At 43.1% G+C, this 21,918-nt stretch overlaps 1 protein-coding gene across 1 annotated transcript; it reads left to right on the top strand.

Moving 5' to 3' along the window:
* Positions 1-12,220: 12,220 nt before the first annotated feature.
* Positions 12,221-21,188, top strand: FUNDC1 (FUN14 domain containing 1). Its single transcript, XM_081907805.1, has 5 exons — positions 12,221-12,637; positions 16,574-16,730; positions 18,337-18,412; positions 19,565-19,693; positions 20,573-21,188. Exons 1-5 carry the CDS (start codon positions 12,262-12,264, stop codon positions 20,648-20,650), a joined length of 816 nt encoding a protein of 271 aa, XP_081763931.1. The 5' UTR covers positions 12,221-12,261; the 3' UTR covers positions 20,651-21,188.
* The last annotated feature ends 730 nt before the right edge of the window (positions 21,189-21,918 follow it).

Genomic DNA, 21,918 nt, shown 5'->3' with positions numbered 1-21,918 from the left:
CTAGGCATTTCCCAACTTGTAGCTCAAGCTCCTAACTACTAACTACCTTCAAGCTGCATGAAAAACCGCTTCATACAAACATCTTTGGTAGAAGTTGCCCATCATGGGACGACTAATAATCTGGTTGGTGACATGCCACTTGGCAAGATTATGGCTTGCTATGCCTGTTGTGGGGGAGCCCTGCCGAATTCAGGGTGAGTCAAGAGCTAGTAATTATATTGTGTTTTCAACCTATTACTTGCCCTCAGCTTCTTGAGCTCTTTAAGATTAAAGTATGTATGCATTAAGTGCATGGTTTAAAATATAACAGAAGCCCCTGACATTTGTATAATTGAGCAAGTCTGGGAAAAGATTGGGAGAAGCACTAAACCTGTTTCTCAAAGTCCTGTGCTGGTTCAGGTTCTTGACTTAACTGGAGCATGGGCTGACAGAGAATTAAACTGTCTGATTATGAGCCAATTCCCAATATAATGTGTATATCCACAGGCTGACTATTGGAAGGCTTCCACAGAAGCAAATCACACACACATGCAAAATGTAATTGGAAGAAGTCATCCATGCAGCTTGCTCAAAGCCAATTGCATGAGCAGAAGCTGGATAAAAATACCAGATCCAGTTTATGGGATAATCTTTGAAGAGGTGGGCTACATAACCCATTCAAATGAATCCCTGCCCCCATGGTCTACTGGGAGCATTCCAAGAAGACATCCGTGTTGCTACATGCCACGCCAATCTCCAAGTGGTGCAAGACTCCAGGGGTTCCAGGTGCTTACTCAGGGTCCATGTTTCCTTTTGGAAATGAGAGACAGCAGAGACCGTGGTGTTTTTATGATATATGGTTTATTTATACATATATCCAACCTGAGCCTACAATGGAGTTCAAAGCATTAACACCCTGGGAGGGCCTTGCTTCCTCCATAGCTGCAGCCTTGGATTCAAATAGAAATCAAACATCTCTCTCTCTCTATTCCCAGTGTGCTACTTTTTCCACTTCTAGCTCACCACTCACCTTTCCCTTCTCACCTTTGTTCTTCTAACTACCAGTGAATTAAGAGAAGGCCATCTAGGACAGTTTCACTACCTTTGTTCCCTAGCCTGTGTTATATTTTTACACTTGCTGGATCCAGGCATTAGCATGCAGTCTACTCGCTCCCCCCTTAACCTCATAACACTACAATTTACAATAGAAATAATTGAGAAGGATGTGTATTGCAGACTAAAGGCTCCTCCAGATGACTTATTTATTGAACATTCATCCTGATCTGCTTCCACAAAACTTACACAGGGGTCAAATTATATCCGGTCTTAATTGAGCATTTGTTCTGATTTGTTTATGGAATGGGTATACCGCAATGGACATTCGTTCTGCATTCATCCTGCATTGTTTGGAGGGTGTTCATATGTCTTTCCACCCTTTTCCAGTGCAGTTTCTTATCACTTTCCAAACCACAAAGGGTCCAGTTTAAAACAAAATGGATTTGTTGTCTCCGCTTAAAATAGCTCGTCTCCAACTTGGATTGTAATCCGAGTCTGGACTGTGCATTATGGGCACCCTAATTTCTGCATTGCTTCCTCTAATTTTGCTACTTGGATCCTTTTTACTAAATCAGGTTTCCCTAAGCTTGGATCTGACAAGATTCTGAAGTAACATATATAGTCCATATAGCTTGCTATGAGCTACTTCATAAGGTTGGCAGATTTCAATAGCCTTTTCAAAGCTGAGCTTTGGGCTTCTTAGTAGGCTTTTCTAGAGTACAACTACTCTGATACCAAGTACAATTTGGTGTCTTATCATACGAATAATCAGCTCCCAAGAATTGCACCTGAATGCAGGAGAGATCATATAGAATTCATCTATAGGCTCTCCCCTCACTTTCTCATACATGAACACTATTCTTCTTAAAAGCTTAATTGCTTTTTAGTACTCTTTCCCCAGTATATCATAATTTGGAGAGGGTGGTGGAGCTGATGTCAGTGTTTAACTTAACTGGACATGTTTGAACAATTTTTTAACTTTACTACTAGCTGTTACTCAGCCTCTGTACTCAGATTATCAGTTAGGACTCTCTTGGGGTATCCCTACTTGAAGGCTTAAAATAATAAAAGTATTCTCTAACAAAGGCCATCCTAACCTTCCTTCTTTCTCTTCCAATGACATCAGGAAGATGACACCCACTTTCCTCAAATATGCCAGGAAACAGACCACTAATCAACATCTGCAGATGAGCTGTTAGATTGATGAACAAGGGGAAAGCCTCAAAATTACACAGAACTCAGAAGGCTAATGCAATTAAAACTGTTCGTTGCTGCAAAGTCTGGATATGATTGGTGATGACAAAGCAATAACCTATTAGTGATTTTGAGTATAACCTATTATTAGAGTGAAGCAAAATTACAAATGAAAAGACTAATAATCATCCAAATGATTAATTGCCACCTGCCACTGCCACCTGAATAGCGTCCCCAGGGAGCTGAAGAATGTAATAATGTAAGTACTATCCTCGATCAGATGAAAAGCCAGATGCTTCTAAGAAGTCCACAAAGAAGGCATGGGGGTGGTAGCCCGTCTCTGTTTTGTCCCACAGCAACTGACATTTGGAACCACAGCTCTAGCCCTGGAAAATAGTGTGCAGTACATCCATCATGACCAGCAGCCATTGACAGCCCTTACCTGGTTCTACCTATCATTTGTTCTGGCTCCAACTATTGGTAGTCTCCCTGTCTTCTGCTCTACAAATGCCAATGGGCACCAGCCACCCATGGAACACGCAGAAAGCTCAATGCCAGATTTCATGAGAGAACCTTCTGAAGTGACTTTCTTCAGAACATAGGAGCATAGAAAGCTGGGTCAGATTATTGGTCCATGTAGCTCTGTATTATCTACAGTGACTGGTAGCAGTTGTCCAGGGTTTCAGGCAGAAGTCCTTTGCCTCTCTACTTGGAGATGGCAGGAGTTGAGCCTGGGACCTTCTGAGGTTCTAGCACTGAGCTACTGCTCTTCCTCAAATACCAACTTTGAATCTTATTCATATCCAATGCAGAACCTAGCTAGTAGTGCCATACTAATTTGTTATGTGACAAGTGCTAGATTTGGGCAGTATATTACCAAACTTTAAAAATAAAATAGAAAATTAACATTTATTATCCAGCTCCCTAGGGAAGATACTGAGAATTAAATCTGTGCTTTAGATAATTTAGTGTTTAATGATATTAAATATTATGCAAGTATATGATCATTAAAGCAATATTACCCCATGGAAGTTTGCTAAAAATACACCTTTGATCTGCTGACTAGCTTCCCCAGCTGGAGCAGACCTTAATCTCTACAAGAAAACTGACATCTAAGAACAGATCCAATTCCACTAATCCAAGGAATGCATCAGTATCATAGCCTTCTAGACAGGAAATGTTATTCTGGGATCTGCATATGACAAGGAGAAAGAAATACTGAGAAAGAAATGGGGCTTTTGGGAACAGCCCTGTATAACCTCAAGGCTGACAACACCAGCAGTGCATCTGCTTTCACATCCTGAGAGCAGCCTGAAATCGCAAAAACCTTTTCCTTTGTTGTGAACAAGTAAGTCATTTTTTAAAGAGAGTTTGGTGCTTCTCCTCTTCGTAGTTGCTGGGGACAAAATCCTTCTGCTATAGAAGACTTGCTCCTAAAGCAAAGTATGTACAGATCCCGTGTATTGCCTTCTGTAGACAACGCTGTTGAAAAGATGTGGCATTTAGGACCACAGGACTGCAACAGCCGTCAGAACAGGTATGCCAGTTTCCTTTGATCCCACATGGAACAGAACAGAGCCGGCCCTCCCATGACACGGGGTGAAGCACTCGCTTCAGGCGGCAGAAGTGCAAGAGGCAGTGCTCTGCTCGCCCACCCCACTTCCACTGCCGAGAGGGAGGTGTTCTGGCATGTGGCATTGCCAGTCATCTTCCCCAGCCCCGGTCAGAGAAGCCCAGCAAGAGGCACAGCTTGGAGGAGCTCCCTGGCTCCTGCCAGGATTGGTAATAGCTGGGGTGTCCCTGCTTGTCAGTTGCCACTTGGCTCCCCCCACCCTGGGGTGGGAGGAGGTAGCTGATTGGCAACACTTGGAGAACCAGGGTGCCACAGCAGTGGAAGTGGGGTATGGTGGGTGGGGCCAGGAGGGGGCAATTCTTCTTTTGCCTCAGGTGGCGAAACAGGACGAGCCACCCCTGTAACAGAGCCATATACGTTAAGTGACCAAAAGCAGAATTGTAGACAGATTTGGGATGAACAGTCTAGAGCAGGGGTCAGCAAACATACTGGTGTCTCCAGCGCCGAGCACGCGGCAAGCCAGTGCGCATGTGCACGAGCCTCCCCCGACCCGGATGCGCACTGAAAATAATGCTTGCACATGTGCAAATAACGCTTGCGCATGCGCAAAAGCTATTTCCGGTGCTCCTCCGAGCTGGAATTGGGCAGCTGTGCAACACAGCGCCAGTAAGAGCAGCCAGCGGGGGTCACCACGGGCTGGATAAACGAGTCCCTCGGGCCTTATCCGGCCTGTGGGCCTTAGTTTAGGGACCCCTGGTCTAGAGGCCCTCAGCTCACCATTGGATCACTAGTGTCATCAGAGCCCTCCCTAGAACTGATAGAATCTGAGGGTCCTTCCAGATCTGGACAATTTAGCAGCACCCAGTCATTGTTTTAAGCTGGAACAGGGACAGCAACTTTGCTTCCAGACTTCTGATGCTATATTCGGGGACACTGCATAGCTATTCCAGTTAATTTTTAAAAGTATTGTCTTCTAAGAGGTGGGGGAGCAGAAGTTGATCAGGGAAAACCTGAGAGGTCAAAGTTCTCAGCATACAGGAAGTGAAATAATCTGAGACTGCACATCATATTATATTAATGTCTTTCTGTTACAGTTTTTTGAAATTGTTTTGGGGGAGTAAATGCATGAATACCTTGCTTTAAGCATTTGATAAATATTTCATAATCCAAAATTTCAATTTTCCTGGTTTTTTGGGGGGCGGGCCAAAAAGCTTTAGAAAAAAATTGGAAGGGGAGTGTTTTTTGTATTAAAGGGGGATTTTTTGCAGGCCTTCACATCTCTAGCTACAGCCAGCACACCCAATGGTCAGGAGCAATGGGAGCTGTTGTCCAGTAACAACTGGAGGGCCACAGGTCCCCCATGCCTGTTCAAGGCCATGTGCCATACATGAGATTTATGTTCCAAGCAGCTACCTCTAAATTTCCACTCAGCTTTATGCATAAAACTCTTTTTTTCTGTCAGCATACCAGACCTCAACAGTTCCCATGGTGACTTTCAGGGATGCAGCATTTAAAAGGAAATATCTCCACCACCACAAAAATGGTTCTGGGCAGAGAGTTTTCTCTGGTGACCTCTCTCCATTGTGGTTACAGCAGGCTGCTCCTTTCCTTACATCATCAGCAGTTCCACTCTTCATTGCAGGGACTCTTCCTTCTCCTTTCTTAAAAAGCACTTAGTCCAGTGTGAGTGAACCCACAAACTAAATAATAAATGGGGAATAATAAAGCAGATGCAAGGTGATGAGCAAAGATAAAATAAGTTTTCTTTTAAAATTTAACAGAAAGTGCAGCAGACTCAGAATAGAGCATGATTCACAAAGCATTAGAAAATACATTATTAAAACAGAGGGGGAAATCACTCCAAACATGCTGGGAAAACAACTTATTAACCAAACACAATCAGAACTATTTCAGACCTGTAGCTTTTTAGACCACCCTGAATACACCATCTCCCTATCTGCTTTGATATTGTGCAGAACTAAATGTCTTGTTCTTTATTTGCACAGGAACCCTGAAGGTAGGTAATTTAGACTCCATTTTATCTTAACAATCCAACCTTTATTGAGTTTTGGATTTCTCCACGATTAACCCTAATGAGTCAAAAGACCCAAAGAACTTGGGTTGAGAAATGTAATAGCAGTTCCTCCACAGTTAAACAGTGCTGAAAATGTATGTTCGTGTGTCAGCAATGGTACTTCATAGAATCATAAAAAGAGAATGGTAGAGTTGGAAGTGACATACATCACAGATGGCCATACAACCTCTGCTTAGAAACCTCCAAGGAATGAGAGTCCAGCACCTTCAGAGGGAAGAAGAAGAAGAAGAAGAGTTTGGATTTGATATCCCGAAGGAGTCTCAAAGCGGCTAACATTCTCCTTTCCCTTCCTCCCCCCACAACAAACACTCTGTGAGGTGGGTGGGGCTGAGAGACTTCAGAGAAGTGTGACTGGCCCAAGGTCACCCAGCAGCTGCATGTGGAGGAGCGGGGAAGCGAACCCGGTTCACCAGATTACGAGTCTACCACTCTTAACCACTACACCACACTGGCTCTCAGCTCTTAGCTGTCAAACAGCTCTTAGAATCAGAAATTTCTTCCTGTTGTTTAGTCAGAATCTCCTTTCTTGTAATTTGAAGCCATTGGTTCAGGTCCTACCCTCTGGAGCAGGAGAAAACAAGCTTGCTCCATCTTGCATGTGGCAGTTACCTTTGTACACTGCTACCTTTGTGCACCTCTGCAGGGAGTCACCTGCCGCCACCACACATTTCTTCTTTCTCTGGGAAACGGCAGGATATGTTCTGTACACTGTACCTTCCATAGCCACCTCGGTGTGTTCTGAGATCTGCAACTGCCGTTCTCGCTTCACTGGCCGAGAATCGATGTCCAAAGTGAGGGCATGGAATCGAGACACAGCATAACTCCTGACAACCCCTGCTTTTTTGTGTCACATTCCTCCACAGGTTTGTCTCCCACATTGGGCAATCTTCCTTCTCCCTAGGGACACCCTGCCTGCATCTCTGTTCCACTCTGGTCTAGGCAGAATTTCTTCATCTTAGTCTGGTAGCTCCAAGTGTGGACAAATGAGCCCCAAGTTGCCGTACCTTCTCTTCCAGCAAGGCAACCAGCTTGCATTTGCTGCAGGTGTAGTTTTGCACTTTCTCAGGCAGGAAGACAAACATGGCACAGGTGTTGCAGGTCACTGTAGCAGCTCCTTATCTTACTTTAAGCTCTCCACTGGAGCCCAACCTGTAGAAAGTGAGGCCACTTCTCTGCAAGTCTTACCATTGCTAAGCTGGTAAAGCTTGTTTTCCTGGCAGTAGTTCACACCAATTAATTTATAGCCACTGGGCAATCTGCTCTGGCAGAGTGGGACAGAGTGTGGGTCTTGTTCCCAGAAAATCCCTTCAGCATCCCTTCAGTTAGGTAGCAAATACCTGGGGAATGCAGTCTGGCACCTTAGATGTTACGTTAAATTTTTGCATATCTATTCATTCCTTGGTGAGCTGAAGAAAAGGGCTCTCTTTCACAAGACCTCTCAAGACAAAAAGCCTTTTAAAACATTGCTTTCTCCATTCTTTTTCATCTAAATGCAATATTTTATTTAGAAATATATTTTAGGAAGATATATTCAGAGCCAGTGGGATGGTGTCAATGAACAGGGTACTGCAAAGACCCAGATTTAATCCTGTGCTTGGCCATAAAGCAACCTTAGTGACCTTGGGCCAGGGACTCTCTTGATTTAACCAGCACTGCCCAGAGTTCCTTGCAGGAAGAGTGGCATACAGTTGCAAGAAGTAAATAAATATCAAGCCAAATTTAAAATAATGTTTAAAAAAATCATTAAAGATGAGAGAAACAACAATAGATTCAATAAGGAGAGCTATGGGAACACAGGAAGATTTTTTGTGTTAAGTCCAACAGTTGATCCATTTAGGACAATACTGGGTACGCTGGATTGAAGTGGCTCTTTAGGGGTCTCACTCAGCCCTACCTGGAAATGTGGGGGCTTGAAACTGGGATTTTCTGTTTGCAAAGCAAATGTTCTACTGCTGAGCTGTGGCCCTTCTGCTATCTAGAGGGCTATTTAAATAACACAAAAACTTTAAACATTTAAGCAAGAAAACAATGTTGTTATAAGTATGCCCAAACAAATAAAGAAGAATTTAAGAAGAGAGAATCAATATTTGTAAAAAATCACAAGCTATAAACAGTAATGTGTGTGAGAGAGAGAAAAGTAAGCATAATTTGTAGACAAATAAAAAGAAAATAATTCAAATACTCTAATGCCAAAAGTTTACACAGCCACACTCTATCATGAATATCTAATTATCACACAACCTTTGTGGATTTACATTATTACAGAGCTGTTGTTGGTATCTGTTTGTCTCAAGAGACAATGGAGTGTGGCTCTGGGGGTGAGGTCAAACCGCCTCACTGGCAACACCAAAGGGACCTTCCCAGGGCACAAGTCTGGGCAGTGTGTATGGAGGTGCTGGGCTACCCAGACAACGACCCCACTCTTGGTCTCACTTATGTAGTCCAAAGGAAAACAGAGCAATACATTTGACACCAGCTTGGCTACAGGAGTTGCCAGAAAGAGATGTACAAAGCACTATCCAAGTGTTTTAGGAATTCCATTCCAGATTTGTGTTGGGTTTACTCCTTAGCCTTTTCTCCTCCCTAAGATATCCTTAAGGGCAGTGGAGGTTTGGTATCAGACTTTTCCTTCTAGATGGGGTACCTTCCCAGGTCAATGAGCCCCATCAGCCCCTCACTTCCCTATGCAAAAACCACCTTCTTGACCATTGGACCCACTATTGGTCTCATCCACTCAGTCCTCCAGAGCCTGTCTTCATGTGCAGGGGCGTCTCTAACTTACCACGGGTTTGAGCCCCATCAGCTACCTTCACCTGGTTTAGCCGGCCAGTCGAAGCCATTGCTAGGATGTGGCTGCTGTCACACACAGACAGCTTCTAGGAGCCACAGGGTGAGAGCTGAGAGCAGGGTGATGACCAAAGGTGAACGAACTACCGTACCTCAAAAGGAGCATGACTTGTTTCCCACCAGAGGTACTACCTCTCCCTGACACCCTATATACCCAGTGGCGGAGGAGCCCTCTCCGGCACCCGGGGGAGGGCAGCCCATACAGAGTGAACATGTGCAGCATCCCATACAGACTGTGCATGTGCAGCATCCCATACGGAGTGCGCACGTGTGGCACCCTGTACGGATGCCCATATGGACGGCGTGTGCGAGAGGCAGCCCATACGGACAGTGCGCGAGAGTGGCAGCCTGTACGGATGCCACGTGAGTGGTGCCCATATGGACTGTGCACGCCCTCGGCCGCTCTACAGCTGGGGGGAGGCGGGGCCATCTTATCACCCCAAGTGGCACCCAGAGCGGCCCACCCCCCACTTCGTACACCCCTGCATACACCCCTCACTGGTGCTCTAGAAGCGCACATTTTGGACACATTAATTGGGGAGTGCCAACTAGATTAAAGATTACCTGTGGATTGTTGCGGGTCTGTCATCTGCTCAGAACCCATGAAGGGTGCAGGAAAGCTGCTTGGACAATCTATTTTTCCTTTGCACAGGCTCTTGTAATGACCCTCTGGATCAGTATGAACTGTGTTGCAGGTGGTTGCAGTGGGAGAGAGGAACCTCTCCAAATCAGGCAGCGGTAGAAGTGTTCCTTCAGCAGATTTTGAGTAATTTCCCTATACCACCACTACTGTTGTTCCAATGGTGATGTAGTCATAGCTCAAACTGCTCAGGAGCCCACATCCTATCCTTCAGAGAGGCTTTCCAGTGGCAGAAGGATGGGTGTGTGACTGACCTTCAGCTCATGCAACCATTTAATAACTTTTAATGCTAATGTTAAAAGTTAGCTTGAAAAGCATGAGAGCTTTTCAAAATGAGATAAATGGCCTTGCAGAGAGAATCTGACACGTGTTTGCCTTTTGGTTCCAAAAGTTTGCATTTTCAACTACCGGTAGTTTAAGAACCTTTCCTTTCCTTGTTCACTTGGCACGCATCCTGTTACTTTTCTGTTCCTCCCTTACCAAGGGTCATTGTGTGTTGACGATAGTTTCACCTGCAGCTGACCTAAATTCATCTCATTTGCTTATAATAAATAATGAATTCACCTTGCGCTTTGTGTAGCTGAAGTCAGAACCCATGCGCTAAAGTGGCTCAAAGTGCACAGCCACAAGCTACTGCAGACTTCCATTATGCATTCCCCATGGCAGAAGTAGTTGAGTACCAAACACTGGTTTGCCTGGTATGGTATTGTGGCTATTTGTTGCTCAGCTGTAGAACAGAGCAAGATACATTAGTTTTAATAAGGTTGTGGGGCATGTATGGTGGGAATGTATGGAAGCTCATGGGAGAAATGGAATTGAGTTTATCACAACCACCTTGGGCAAAGGACTGTAGAGGGTTGAGGACTGGGGTGTTTGAAGGCTTAGTGGTCTGATCCTGCTGTTGGCCAAGCTCCCTTTTATGCTCTTTAAAGGGCTGTTGCCCAATTCTGCCATCCTTGGCTCCTAGTGTGTGGGGAAATAGGAAGGCACTGGGAATGTGTCAAACCAGTTTCTCTCTTTTGCTCCCACACTCCTGCCACTGCTTAAACATCTAGCCTGATAAACAATTCTGAATATCAGGAAAGCTTGTTTGCTATTTTTTGTGACATTTTGGTTGGTCCAATGAAGGTATGAGCCTATCCTGGCATTTGGAAGCAATACTAAAAAGGGACAGTGTTTCTGTTCTTTATTGTACAATCTCTTGGCTCTTTTGTAGGGGAGTGACTCATGATTTACTAATGTTTGGATTGGCACAGAAAATGTTTTGGGAGCATTTGTATAGCATAGAACATGGTTCCAAGCAGAAGTAACTGCATCAATTTTCCCATGGGAATTGCTTTCTTAAGGTTGTATGTTGCATCTCACTGAAGTGCCACCAGAGGAATATCCTATGTGAAAGGCAATGTATTGAACAACTTGCCACCGTTTCCCCTTTGCCCCAAAATTATATTACGTCGCACTGTGGGAAATTAAAAGGATCCAGCCACTCGATGCTTCTTGCAGTCATGGCTAGAAAAAAACATTTATGGTAGGCCAAAGATAGGCCTTGAGAGCTGGTTCAAGGCTTTCAGGTGCTGGTGCTGCCCCAACAATGCCTAAGCTCAGCATTACTATTTCACTTAGGAATTAAAACGGAGGACAGGCATGTTTAGATTTTTGGGGTGGTGAGGGCTATAGGGCAAGACCTTTGGTGAAAGTGGACTTGGGCTATGTGGCACTGTAATAAACAACATAACATGTTTACAACCATTGTTTCAAGTGATGTTAATTATCATCAAGCATCAGGCAGGAATATTATAAAATGAAGAACTTCATACAACCATGACTGTTTAATTATTTCTAAGTCAAAGTTAGCCACACTCGCATCCTTCCAACTGTAATTTTGAAGATCTCTGTTAATGAACTTCTCAAATGCTGTTGTCTCACTTTTGGTTGCTTCTTGTGCTTTTGATAGTTCTGGCCCTTTAGTTGATTTACTTATCCGTTCATTCACATGATCAACAAGAAGGCAATTTAATTCAGGGATGAGAAAGAATGCTGAATTGTAGTTGTAATCAGAAGAAGCCTGAGATTAATAATTCCTACTTCACTCCCAAGAAACACCAAAACCAGGCAGAAATCAACTCCTCCAAACAACCAGAAAACAACAACACTGCATCTGAAAAGTTGATTCTTGGTGTACACGTTCAGAGAATCCAGTGTATGTGCATGTACAGGGAATTTCCTACCCAGCAGCCTGTGAAGTAATATACTGTAATGGGCTCTAGTGATCATGTGCTCCTTGCCAAAAGCCTAATTCAATTCTGTTCCACCTTGCCTCCTACACCTTGCCTTGGCGAGACTCATCTAGTGCCTACTCTGGGGTCTTTTTATTGTCCAATCCTTTTAAACTCTATTTCATTGTCTGGTTTCATTACTTATTTATATACCACCTTTTTCTTCCAAGGACCTCAAAATGGTATACCTAGTTCTCCTCCACCCCATTTCAGCCTCACAACAGTCCTGTGAGGAAGGTTAGACCAGTGGTTTTTCTTGGGGGGGGGATGCAGGAGTACACATACCCCTAAACATTTTGTGATTCTAAGTTTGGCCTCATTGAATATGAGTATTTCAATATGAGTAGGAAACTGAGAGCACACCTAAACATTATTATTTTTTTAGAAAAAGAAGCACTGGGTTAGAAGGGATGAAGACTTGATCTTGCTGCTTCTAATTGGTTTTCGCTTGTATTTTGCAGTTTCACCCAGTAAACCAGTCTGTGGCAACACCGCGTTCTACAAACGTTTGGGATTCAGGGAGATCTGCGCTGCTTTGCGCGCTCCAGAAACATGGGGCGGTTGCGCAGCGCTTCGCTTTCACATCACCCAAGGAACCCGGATGGTCCGGTTCTCCGGGCAGGCCCTCTTCCTCGGCACACTCTACCCGTTTCGCTTGAGGGAGAAGGGAACTCAAAACCACAACTCCCATAATCCCGCGCGAGTAGCTTCTGCGGCGACGCGACTCCAGGACAGCCGGGGGCCCCGAGGGGAGTCTTACAAAAACGCTTTTACTGGTTTTCTCCTCAGGTCGCGCATGCGCTGCTGCCACAGCCCTCGATTTTTTTTTTCTCTGAGGGGGGGGCGGGGGTGGAATGTTGTAGAGCGGCGAGTGGGCGGAGCAGTTGCGGCTGCCTCTCTCTCTCTCTCTCCCCCCCCCCCCCGCCCGTCCTCCCCAGTTGCTAATATGGCGTCTCGGAGAGCTCGCTCCGCCTCAGGTCAGTTGAGAGCCCGGCTTCCTCCAGGGCCGCCTGGCGCAGTTTCCATGGCGCTCGAGCCTCCCAGAGCGGAGATGGCCTGCCTTGCGCAGAGAGACGGAGCCGGTTGATGGAGGAGCTGGTCAGTCGTCTCGACTTGGGAGCCCAACTCGCCCGCCTCTTCCCGGGCTTCTCTCTCTCAATCCTGTCCTGCCCTTTCGCCCACCCCCAATCCGTGGGGCTGGGGCGGCCTGGCTGGATGCGCGCGGCTCCAGAGGAGGCGGGGCTTGCGCAGACCCCTTGCCCAAGGGGGCGGAGGGTGGGGGGGCCCACAAATGTAGAGGGCAGGCTGCCTAGTTAGAGGCGGAGAGGGCCAGGGCGCTCTTAGGGGCCTCCTCCAGCCAGGACATTTTCTCGCAGTGCCAGCCTAATTAGGCTTACTCGGAAGTAAGGCTCTCTGTGCTAAGTGGTTCTCACTTATTTAGTAAGTGTGCTGAGGGTTGGCCATAATAAGAGGCCTGCTGGGTCTGATTAAAAAAAATGCACCTACTTTAGGATCAGTGGCTACCCAGATGCCCATAGGGAGCTCACAGTAGGTTGGACTGGATGACCCTTGGGGTCCCTTCCGGCTCAACAATTCTATGATTCTAACAAGCAGAGCCATTTCCTGCTGGTACCTTCCCAGCCGCTAGCATTCAGACGCATGCTGCTGACTCTGGAGGCTCTGTGGCTTGGAGTATTAGCTTTTGGTAGGTTCATCCAACACTAATTTACTTCAGTCAAAGCCTCATGACGCCTTAAAAACACTTAACTGGTGTATTTATTACAACATAAACTTTCATGGTCTCAAGCCCACTTTGTTAGATGCATCCATGTGGGCTTGAGTCCACAAAAACGTACGGTATAATAAATACATTAGTTTTCACGGTGTTGCAAGACTGATTGTTTTGACTCAGATTTTGACTCTGATTGAGATTCAACACAAAAAATTAACATCCAGGATAGTGCAACAATGCAGTGTATTTGCTGGAGAAATTAAGAGGGGGAGGATTTGGTTTCTCCGAGGACAGTTGCTCTTTTGTCACCCTATCCACTCTGTCCCCTAGTCTAGTTTTCAGATTACTGCTTTTAGGTGTACGGCTATTCTTTCCCCTCATGAGTCCCCTAAAATTTAAAGCGTGGCTGTGATAGACAGGCACCAAAAAGCATATATATCATACAGGTGTGCCTGCCTGAGAGAAGAGATTGGCTGGCAAATGGGTTTGTTTCTCTACCATGAGTGAAATGACTCTTAGGGTAAGGCTGTGCAGTGACTAAGGTGTCACATACAGAGAGAAGATGGCTACATGTGGAACAGTTATCACTTGGCATATTTTATGTAGGTACTAATATGAAGTCAGAATAGTAAAAAATTTAAAAGGATAGATTCCTCTGCTCGCTCCATTTGTTCTTGTGGGTAAGGTGTGTGTTTTCTAATCCGTGTTAATGAATGGTTGTAGTTATTCCAGATTTTGTAATGTTGCATGCAAGCTGTTCTGGGAATGTGTTAACGGCTATCTTTTATTTTACGTTTCATCTCTTCCATCCTTGATGTAGCTGCCTGTGCTTCCAGCTCCATACAACATTTACCTGAATTGAGTCTTTTCCCTGTATGGTAGGGGAAGCCAACTTGGTGCCCTCCAGACATGGTTGGACTCTAGTTTCCTCCAGCCCCAGCCAGCATGATGAGAGGAATGATGAGAGCTGTAGTCCCAACAACGCCTTAAAGGCGCCATGTTGGCTACCCAAGTTCCATAAGTATTCCCATACTGACGGCAAGAAAGTTGATGCATTGTCTTTGCTGGTCTTGCCCACATGGGCAGACAGGGAATCCATATCTGGTGTTTGTGTGTTAGTAGAGCAAATGTCCTCCATGGCTCAAAATGAGAAATGGGCGCTCAGCCACTTGCCATGTTTGATGCCACTCCACTCCCCTTTATTCAGAGGTTGAAAGTTGCTCCCTTTGGCTGCCTTGCAGCTCTTTGGCTTGTCACTGCTTTAATTTTGCATAACTGAGGTTAGTGTTATTTACACTTCGAATGCCTTAGGCAGAATTATTTTATTTATAATTTTAAATATTTTAGGTAGGTGTTGAGGAAATGTCAGCTGTGAATGACACTGGAAAGCATAGATAATTTAGGGCTCACACTAAGCCCATGACATTATAAGTTATGGGGATTTTGAGCTCTAGACAGAATGGCATTGGTGTCCTTCACCTAATGACCCTAAAAACTTACATCCTTAGGGATCACGTTTGACAGATTTACTGCACAGGAAATGAAGGCTAGTGTTCATTTTCATCCTAGCTCTTTTGATTTTCTTTGCTGTGAAATCTCTTTCGAGTATTCTCCCATTATGTTGAAGTACAAAATACAGACTTAATGCTCCACCAATCCATGACATGATTGCCTGATCTTAAAAATTGTGAGTGTCTCGGCTTTCCTTTTTCAGTTTTTTAAAAGAATGTGAAAATCTGGCTGCAGTAGGGGCGTGTGTGTGCATGCACATACATATACATATCTCGCGCATATATATATATATATATATATATATATATATATATATATATGCTTTCGTAGATTTTCACGGGTACAGGAATGCAGGTTTTGGTGTCCTCGGGTGTCTTCCCGTGTAAAAGTTGGGGTGTCTAGGCGACGTATATATATATTGCTTATGTCTCTTATGTACCTTTGTTTTCCCTTTCTTTCTTGCACGGAACTTCTTCTGAGTACTTTGGTTGTTGTTGCCATCTCTGCATTTTGGTAACACTGCAGGGATGTGCCTATTTTTCTATGCTTGTGTGTTTAATGTGTAAAGAGCAGAACTGGAGGTAAACCTGCAGGTCAAGGCCTTGGAATGGCCATGGAGACTAATGGTAGGACATGTTCAATGATTGCATGTCACTGAAACACATATATCACATTGCAGAAAATGAAGGGTGCTATCCAAAATATTTACAGTATTGTGGCCTTAGTTGACTTGCTAGTATTCTGCTTTGTGGATTCCTGAGAGAGTGTTCTTAAATTAGTGCCACATAAGCAAACATTTTATATCCACAACAACAACAGTTGTTGTTGCTGTTGTTGTTGTTATATCCACAAGATATATATGCATATGCCATATATTTCTTAAACTGAATGGGACCCGTTATCTAATAAGCTTAGAAATCTAGAAGTTTTGTTGCCTTTCCATAGTACACTCAAATTGTACATTAGAATGTATAGCCTTTTTATCTTTATCAATATTCATATAATTAAGAAAATGCAGTAGGTGAGATCCTGCATAGTGTGAGGAGGCATCTACTTGTGCAACAGGGCTTTTCCTTCCTCTCCTGCCCCCTGCAGCCCCATAGGCACCCCCCAAAATCTGCTGCAGGGGGTGGAGGACCCTCTAGAGCAGATTTGGGGAGCTTGAAAGGGGCTGGAGGAGGGAGAAGGAAAAGAGAAACCAGAAGTCCTGTGGTGCAAGCGAGTGGACATCATTGGAACAGGGCTTTATTATGACTGCTCCTGTTCTGTGGAACAGTATGCAGCCACTCTCTCCACTTTCCAGAAACAATTGAAAACATTTTTGTTTTGTCAAGCTTTCCCAGATATATGAATGGGTCCCTGCCATAGGTGTCCAATTCGTATTGTTTTTAAACTCACCTCATATTTTTCGTTTTAAAAAGCTGCTGTTCTTATAATTTGTACACTGCCACGGGATTTATGTGGAAGGAGATTAATATAAATAATTAGAGTAATATCTCCCAGTTGTTTTTATATAGCTTGCTCTTCCTGAACAGCTGGATTATTAGTGTGTTCAGTTAAATCACTTTCATCAGGCATGTTTGTGAATTAGCATTGCTGAGAGCTGCAACGCATTTACTCTTTTTTTAAAAGTGTAGAGGGAAACTAACTATCAATTTCTCTTTTAAAGAGCATGACAGTGATGAGGATTCATACGAAGTACTGGATTTAACAGAATATGCAAGGCGCCATCATTGGTGGAACCGAGTGTTTGGCAGGAATTCTGGACCTATCGTAGAAAAGTATTCCGTAGCTACTCAGATTGTAATGGGTGGCGTATCAGGCTGGTGAGAACCAACTGTTTTTAAATACTGTAGTGTGTTTTTAATAGATAGAACAATTTTCTTCTAAAAGTATTTTTAAAGTGATATAAGTTTTGCATTTCTGAGATCACACTTAACAAGCAAAAGAGGTTTCAAACATTCTTATAAACAGTTTTCAAAATATATTGGAGAAGAAATTGCTATCTTTTTTTAAGATAGGGCAGGGATGGCACAATTGATTATGAGACTGGATTTGAATAGTTGGCGTTTTTAACTGTGACTAAAGATAATGGGTGATATTCAATGTCAGTTGAATTGGACTGGGACCAGTGAAATCAATGGACTGAAGTTACTTTAATCCAGGCTTCCTCAACCTCGGCCCTCCAGATGTTTTTGGTCTACAACTCCCATGATCCCTAGCTAGCAGGACCAGTCATCAGGGATGATGGGAATTGTAGTCTCAAAACATCTGGAGGGCTGAGGTTGAGGAAGCCTGGTTTAAACCATTGATTTCAATGGACCTACTCTGAGTGTGACTTCATACTTTTACATTTACACCTTGCAACCTACAAATGCTTACAAATGAGGTATTATAGTTCAGTATTTATTTAATTAACTTTGGTTTCATTAAAAGATTTGGAAATAAAAGTGGGTTGGTAAAGTGAAACCACCCTCCTGTGGCACCGTAATGTTGCCGTTCAGAATGCAAAATAAAATAGAGCTAGATATTAAGGATTGTTCAAAGACTAGGTAGAAAAAATAATCTTCACAAGTTCCACAGCATTAAGGGACCTAACCTAAAAAGAAAGTATTCAGAATAGCGGTGTAAATTATACTATGACAATGCAGTTTATATCCATCAGCATCTTTATTACAGATTAGTTTGATCAACAGGATCCACCTATAGAAGTAAACAATCAAGTACAGTGGTACCTCACGTTAAGAATTTAATTCGTTCTGGAGGTCCGTTCTTAACCTGAAACTGTTCTTAACCTGAGGCACCACTTTAGCTAATGGGGCCTCCCGCTGCCGCTACATGATTTCTGTTCTCATCCTGAAGCAAAGTTCTTAACCTGAGGTACTATTTCTGGGTTAGTGGAGTCTGTAACCTGAAGCGTCTGTAACTCGAGGTACCACTGTAACTGATTGCATGCAGTACTGTCATGTAGGCTTATTTATTCAGGAAAGTAGATTCTAGCCTCATATTTTGCAAAGACCACTAAATCATATCTCTTGTTGTGCTGTTAGTCTCATGTTGCTCTGTCTGGGTTGCCAATGAGAATAATGAGAGTTCCTACATATTTCTCATCCCATGAGATTCTACACTTGCCAACAGTATTCAGTTAGGGAGTTTCAAAATGCACAATCTTGAGCACGAGAATGAGAATTCTGGAACACAGTAACCAATTATCAGATTATCCTCATTGCCTATTCTCCTGTGCACATTTACTTGAAAGTAAATATGTTGTGAGCCCAGTAAGTATGCACAGTTTGACAACTCAGACTGTAATCCAATAACACTTTCCTAGGAATAAACCCTATTGAACTTGGAGGTTCTTAGTTCTGAGTAGACGTGTATAAGATTGCACTGTTAATTTGTCTTTTCCTTTTTTTCTCTCATTTCTCCAAGGTGTGCAGGATTTTTATTCCAGAAGGTTGGAAAACTTGCAGCGACTGCAGTAGGCGGCGGCTTTCTCTTGCTACAAGTATGCAGACTTTAATTATTTAGAAAGTGCTATGATTTGAATATAGGGAAGTTAACTGCTCAGTAAACAGAAAGGGAAGTGGAGGCTGTAACAACAGCTGAATGGTTTTGCATAAAGTGGTCCCTGGAAGGTATTTCCCAGATCTCCTCTTGCTGGTGCAGCTCTGCTAAAATCCATGTGAGAAGAACCACAAAGTGCCCATAATAAAACGTTAAGAGTTTGGGTTGATGAAGTGTCGTTCAGTCTATCTTATCTCATTTACACACGCACACTTTAAAAATTAAAGTCTCTGTGAAAATCTAATTATGCTCATTTTGTAAATATGACTACACAACGTGAACATAGTTACCTTATAATACCTAGCATTAAGAGTTTTCATGTCTCTTATTTAAGTATGAGACATTGAGGGGGTGTTTTGTAAAATATAACATAGCTATCATAAGTGGAAAGTGCTATTTGCTCTGGCCAAGGTGGAACATGAAAGGCATTTTTTTTGGTTGGGGGGTGTTCCCCTCACTTATAGTTTTAAGCCCTACCCCCAGTGTTGGGCATGAGTTTCAGGCTGGCTCAGTTAAGGAAACTGACAAGGAAGAGAGAAGACTTTGGATTCAGCATTCCAGGGCAATATGATATGCCCCAGAATGCTGCTGACTGAGTCCCACTGCTGGTGGTACTTCTGTGCCAGTTGAGCTCTGTGTGGATGTACCAAGGGCCTCCAGTGTGGATGGACCATCCAACTAGTACAGCTTTTCCTTGCAAGTGGAGCCACACTTCCACCCCATCCTAAATGCCCCCCCCCCCGCTGCAAGCTGGCCTTCAGCAAAGATTAGGATTCCCGTATGTAAATATACCATTAAAGACATTATGACTGTAAGCCAAAAATAGATTCTGTAAACAAACTGATAGGTTTTAAGTGGCATGCCCATAAATACTATTCTAGACTTTAAATATTTATTGCAGTCTCTCTGCTGATTTATCTTAAAATTAAAAGTTTAAAGATATATACAGTCTAGGGGGATTATGTTGTTACAAAATGTGGAAGGTGACCTATTTTTAGCAGATAATAGTTTCCTAAATGAGTACATTTCTTTAAATGCATTGAGAATTTTTTTTGCTCTAGCTGCTCAGATGTCTGTCTTTCACTTTTCCTAGATTGCTAGTCATAGTGGCTATGTACAGGTTGACTGGAAAAGGGTTGAAAAAGATGTAAATAAAGCGAAGAAGCAACTCAAAAAACGAGCAAACAAGGCAGCTCCTGAAATCAACACATTGATTGAGGAGGTAAAGCATGTCTTACTTGCCTTTGAATATTGATTTTGCTGCGGCCTTGATGTGATGTTGGGTTTCCAGGTGTTCCGTATCTTAACAACCTATGGTATGTTAGATGACCCTTGTCTCTAGGAAAAGGGGTGCTGAGTAAAGCTTTGGGCTGCACACTTCAAGTGCTGTGCCCCAGATGGCCTTTGTTTTACCCTGGACTTCAGCAAGAAGTTCCCCCATGGGAAGAGTCCTTCACTTGGGTATATTGCCTGACTTGAATGTTTGACTGTTTGGTGCCTGGAGGCCTTTTGACTGTTTCTATAGCATATTTTATTTATTCAATCTTCCATTGGCCCTTAAAGAGTCAGATGTCTGTATCCATGAAACAATTATATTTCCTTAGAAATAGGTTTTTATTTGAGAACAAATGCCACCTTAAAAAACTAAAAAAATGTACTTTGGCATAAACTATCAGCTTGGACGAAGGGAGCATCAAATGCACAAAACTGTATGCCACAATACATTTGTTAGCCATTCAAAGGTGCCTAAGGACTGCAGATTTTCTTTCAACATACTACTCCTCTGGAATTTTTATTTAGGGGTTCATTATTTAAAGTATTTATGATAAAACATTTTAAAGCATTTGAAATGTCACAGGGTGGTTGCAGATGCCTTCTACACAAGCATTATGGACTTATAATTCAAGACTAAGGTAGATAGTTCCTTTTTAAAACAATGAACAATCTTTCCACAACTAACAAAGCTCTGCCTAGAGTTACAGGACTCTGTAACTCTGGTTATCTGAGTGCAAAAGGTATTTGTTTATTTTAAATTTTTTAAAAAATTTTTTTGCTGTAATGCCATTTCCACAGTCTATAGTGAACTCTCTTTCCTTTTCAGACAACAGAATTCCTTAAACAGAACATAGTTGTATCTGGCGGGTTTGTCGGCGGCTTCTTGTTGGGCCTTGCATCTTAAGGACATTTCTCTTCCTGCTGGCTTAACCATGATAATGAAGAAGGGTAGCAACGCACAGTTCTTAAGTGAGGCAGTCTGAGTCGCTCTCTAATCACTCCAGAGCAAGATGGATGGATTTGCCAGACAAATCTTGAGTATTTTGCATTTTAGGCTTTTGCCTCCTTAAGCTTGCTGAAACAGGTTTGCTGAAAAATCTACAGTGTGTTGCATAGCATTCCTGAAGGAACAAGAACTGGCTAACTTTTGTCATGATTTTTATTATTGTATCTCCATGCAGAATTCAGCATATTTAATAAGCTATCTTTTGGCTCTACATCTTTCCCCCCCAATTTTAGGGATATATTTTTATTATTGTTTAAGACAATCCCATGCTGTGTTTAATCATGCCTATGACTAAATGTGTATATTGTGCTTCAAGCGCAGAACTAGCCATCTTCTGTAGAAACCACTGCAATAAAAATAACGTATACATCAGTAATACCTTTTTGCAAAGATGAAGTAACAGGCAATTGTGAACCTATTAAAGAGTGAAGATCAATCAATGTCTGATCTTTGCTTTCGTGTGTTTTCATATGTTGTATCAACTTGATGTGGTTCCATCATCAATCACACAGGCAGATTGTGGGCAATAGCAAATGTAAAAATCAGAGGAACAGAGGATCGTTTATAAGCAAATTGCAGGAATGACCCATTTCCAGGAAACATTTCAGTGGTAGCAGCTTTTAGGATTGCTCCAGGAACAGCTTCAAGATGCAAACAAGTGTCCAGTGGAGAAATACATATGAAAAGATCCCTATGTGCAACCAGGCTTTACAGTTTACTTTCTCAGGTGCAGTACAGTGAGGGAGCATTCTTAGAAAGGTGGCTTGGTCAGGACAAGTGGTGTTGGAAACTGCTGCCAATATACTGGGAAGACAAGGAGCAAGTGTTCAGAATACAAAAGGACATGTGCATGTGTATAATGGACTTGCAAGCAAAGATGCAGTAAATGGACCAGTGACCAAGGATGCAGCTAAAACTGTTATTTGTGTATGTAAGAGTTGGCTTCTCTCCTGCATTTCTGTGGGCCCAAGAGCTCCAAATCACACACTCCTTTTTAACCCTCAGAAGCTAAATAAGGATTAGCTGTTAAATTTGGGAAACTGTAGTTCCAGTATCCAAGAGGACATGAAATGGTTGAGAGTGCAAGCTTGCAACAAACCAAGAATCTTCTGCCAAAGGACTTGTACAGAGCAAGCTACAGGTCAAATTATTATTTTTTTTAGTCT

Source organism: Podarcis melisellensis (genome assembly GCF_964234715.1).
Source record: "Podarcis melisellensis genome assembly, chromosome: 4".
NCBI classification, from domain to species: Eukaryota; Metazoa; Chordata; class Lepidosauria; order Squamata; family Lacertidae; genus Podarcis; species Podarcis melisellensis.
Note: the sequence above shows the minus strand (reverse complement) of the source record. Positions and strands in the feature narration are given on the sequence as shown.